The sequence below is a fragment of the Fomitiporia mediterranea genome, assembly GCF_000271605.1.
Source record: "Fomitiporia mediterranea MF3/22 unplaced genomic scaffold FOMMEscaffold_11, whole genome shotgun sequence".
NCBI lineage: Eukaryota > Fungi > Basidiomycota > Agaricomycetes > Hymenochaetales > Hymenochaetaceae > Fomitiporia > Fomitiporia mediterranea.
The window spans coordinates 1,375,852-1,379,032 of NW_006760396.1; the positions used below are offsets into that span (position 1 = coordinate 1,375,852).

The 3,181-nt window shown below is 39.8% G+C and overlaps 1 protein-coding gene across 1 annotated transcript; it reads left to right on the top strand.

Moving 5' to 3' along the window:
• Nucleotides 1-1,945: 1,945 nt before the first annotated feature.
• FOMMEDRAFT_31083 (uncharacterized protein) lies at nt 1,946-2,540 on the top strand (the record flags this gene model as incomplete). The annotated part of the gene is made up of 2 exons (XM_007269810.1): nt 1,946-2,333; nt 2,386-2,540. The coding sequence occupies 2 exons, from the start codon at nt 1,946-1,948 to the stop codon at nt 2,538-2,540; spliced, it is 543 nt and encodes a 180-aa protein (XP_007269872.1).
• Nucleotides 2,541-3,181: the final 641 nt, after the last annotated feature.

The window sequence follows — 3,181 nt, forward strand, 5'->3', positions numbered from 1 at the left end:
GACAGTAATGATTAAAGAAGGATATTATTGCAACATCAAATATACATTTTACTAGTGTGATTCATTAGTTTCACAGTGAAGTAAAGGGAAATTACTAGAGTACTCAAACAAACTTAATAACAAACAATGTGTCTGAATAACAAACAATAAAACAAAACGAGCAATTGCATTTATGATTTAAATATGTGCATATATGTACCTACACATGCTAACAAGATTCTGCAGGTCTCTGAAGCATTTACAAATTATTTAATAACATTTACAAACAATCTATTACAATAACAATACTGTTATTGAACAGTATATTATGAACGAACAAACTAATTAAATATACTTAAACAATATAACATTGGACAAACTTAACACAAAGTGGATGACATTCAGAACAGACAGTACATGGAACAGACAATGCATTACTATAATGCTAATAATATTATTATTAACTACATCAAGTTATAAATGCATTACACAAACGAACAATTGTACAATGCAGTTATAATGATTAAACCATCTATACATACTGCAAGCAAACATCTTACAAGTCTACTAGACCTAGTAAGAGTTTGAAGGGGAGTGTTAAGACGAGACTACACGAGAGTATGTCTCAGATGATATAAACTACATTACAAGCAATGATGAACGATGATGGAATACCTTCCATCATACATTCTACATCTGAGACATACCTACATAGTATATATAGACTAACTAATCAACGGACAATGAAGCAAGCCGCGAGAGAGCAAGCCGAGTCCACTATCCCCCCTTTTTGTGTGATCCCTCTAAGCCTCTCACATAACCTCTTTCCCCTTTCTTAACAAGAAGCAGTGGAAAGATGTAGTGAAACACATCTCACGGCAGCGGAAACCTCCTGTGCGGCAACGCCGGGTGTTCCCCAGAGTTCCTTCAGAGCCTCCAAAACCAGAGCCACCAGAAGAAGAGCCAACACTGCCAGAATCTCCGAGACCAGAGTCGCCAAAAGAAAGGCCGCCACAACCAGAGCCGTCACCACCGGTGCCTATTATACAGAGGCACCCCGACTCTCGAGTTCCTCCTATTACCAAGAAGGACGAGGAGGCTATACAGAAGGAGATTTTGCTTCATACACATACAGGACCATTCAGTATCATCGCTGCGCTTACAACTGGAGCCATAAATTCTCACTTCAATTCATGTTGGGAATATGCTCGTAGAATTGTTCCCAACAGAGCAATATCAGCGACGGCTAGAACGGCAGAATTTGAAAAACACTCATGCCTTACATATTTTGCTGTAACTCATCCTGAAAAAAGGGATGAAATCCTTTTCGAAGCACAATTTTCTGCTCCAAAGGTTGAACTTGTCCACAAGGAAGGCCGTCCTGCAGTGATACTCTACCTTGAACTTGAGAGTGGTCACCTGAGTCCATTAGACGACGAAGGAAGTCTATTGCCAGAGTAAGTAATACTTACATTAGTATGGTATAAGTTGTGCTGACCTAGAATTTCATGGCTCTGTTAGACACCACTTCTCGAAATCGAGAGCTGCATTTAAAATGGGATTAGAAATGGTTGATTCAACCAGTAGAACTGTTTCTACTACCCTGCTCAGACGACTCAGACTCCAGGAACCAAAAGGGAATAAACAGCTAGTACTTTCCGTATCTTGTAAGCATTCGAAATCTTTCTTTAATTTAGTCATTGTAATGACGAGATTTCCTAGCTGCAAAATACATTGAAGGACAGTCCACAATTTCCAGCCACACAAAGGACCTTGTTTACTACATCAAAGAATATTACTTCAAGCTCTTTGAACGCGAATGCCATCATGTCCTGTATACTTTCCCGCAGAAGACATCTGGAGGACATCTTCAGTATCAGATATTCCCTTCGCCGCAGTTCGACTCTGCTCCATTTTTGCGTGGACACAATAAAGGCTCTTATGCAATCGCAACGCTATCATCATCATGGGTATGACAGGCACCCAGGCTATCCCGAAAGGCGCAGAACTGCTGAAAGGAGTCAACTGGGTCTTGAGCATTGGAAAGGACGTCCCACTCGGTACCGTGTATATTTCGCACAGTTCGTTCCTGGAGGGTATTCTGCTCAAGTATCTTGAGCGAATTAATCATCAGACGACAATGGTTCCAGAGTTCTGGGGAGTTACTGACAAGAAGTGGATTTTTGATCTTGTCGAATGGGATAACCACAAGGCAAAGAAGGGTAAGCGTTGTGTCTGGCGAGACGTTACAATGCAGGACAGCAGTATGGACCACCTTCAATTTGCATGGCGGAATAAAGATATGTGGAATTACAAGAACGACTTTGATGAGGAAATACTCTACTCAATGAGATGTAAGTACAACTTTTCATAAGCTCCTGTACAAAGGACTCACTCAATGTTTAGGTATCACTCGTAACACTTTGGTCATTCCAACCAAGCACATGGGCGATTGTGACATTCAGTTACATGGTACTGTCGAAATCGAGCTGGAGTATAGCTGTGGAGATCCTGGAAAGGATTGGAGGTATAAAAATTCAACATACGCACTATTTCCTTAGTTGATTCGGTTTTTTACAGCTCTCAAACAACAGTGACATGGGCTGCAACAATTTCTTTTATCTCTTCTGAGTCTGGTCTGGCGATCCAGCTATTACCATTTCAGGTTATTCCATATTTCAGCTCTTCTATGGCTTGTCCCAGTAGTCCAGAAGGTGATACACAAGCAGAGTTGATCAAGCAGCTCAAGACAGTCTTCCCAGGATTGATTGACCTGACGGAGCTTGTGAATGAAGTGAGGAAGGTGCTAGAAGGCACTTGGTTTGGTATACAGACAGAAGTGTTTGAATACTATGTCACGCACCCCGTGTTCAATTCAACTTCAACCATTGTGGAGATCTTCTACTTGAGTTGGTGATTTGCAGCAATGATGAGCAACTAGTGCTCTGCACCATAGCATAATTTACAGATACACCTGCAGTGTATACACTTACACACTGTATTGTAAGAGAAAATTTTAGCAGAAAGTACAAGCATATATTTATGTGTGTATGTGTATACCATAAGTAAAAAATTTCTGTATACACCATATACGAGTATACAGTATTACTAAGCATATTCTCTAATTAAATACTAAGTTTGAGTTTCTAAACCTTATTTACTTTACTTATTTATATACCAAATCATTTTAATACTATATAAC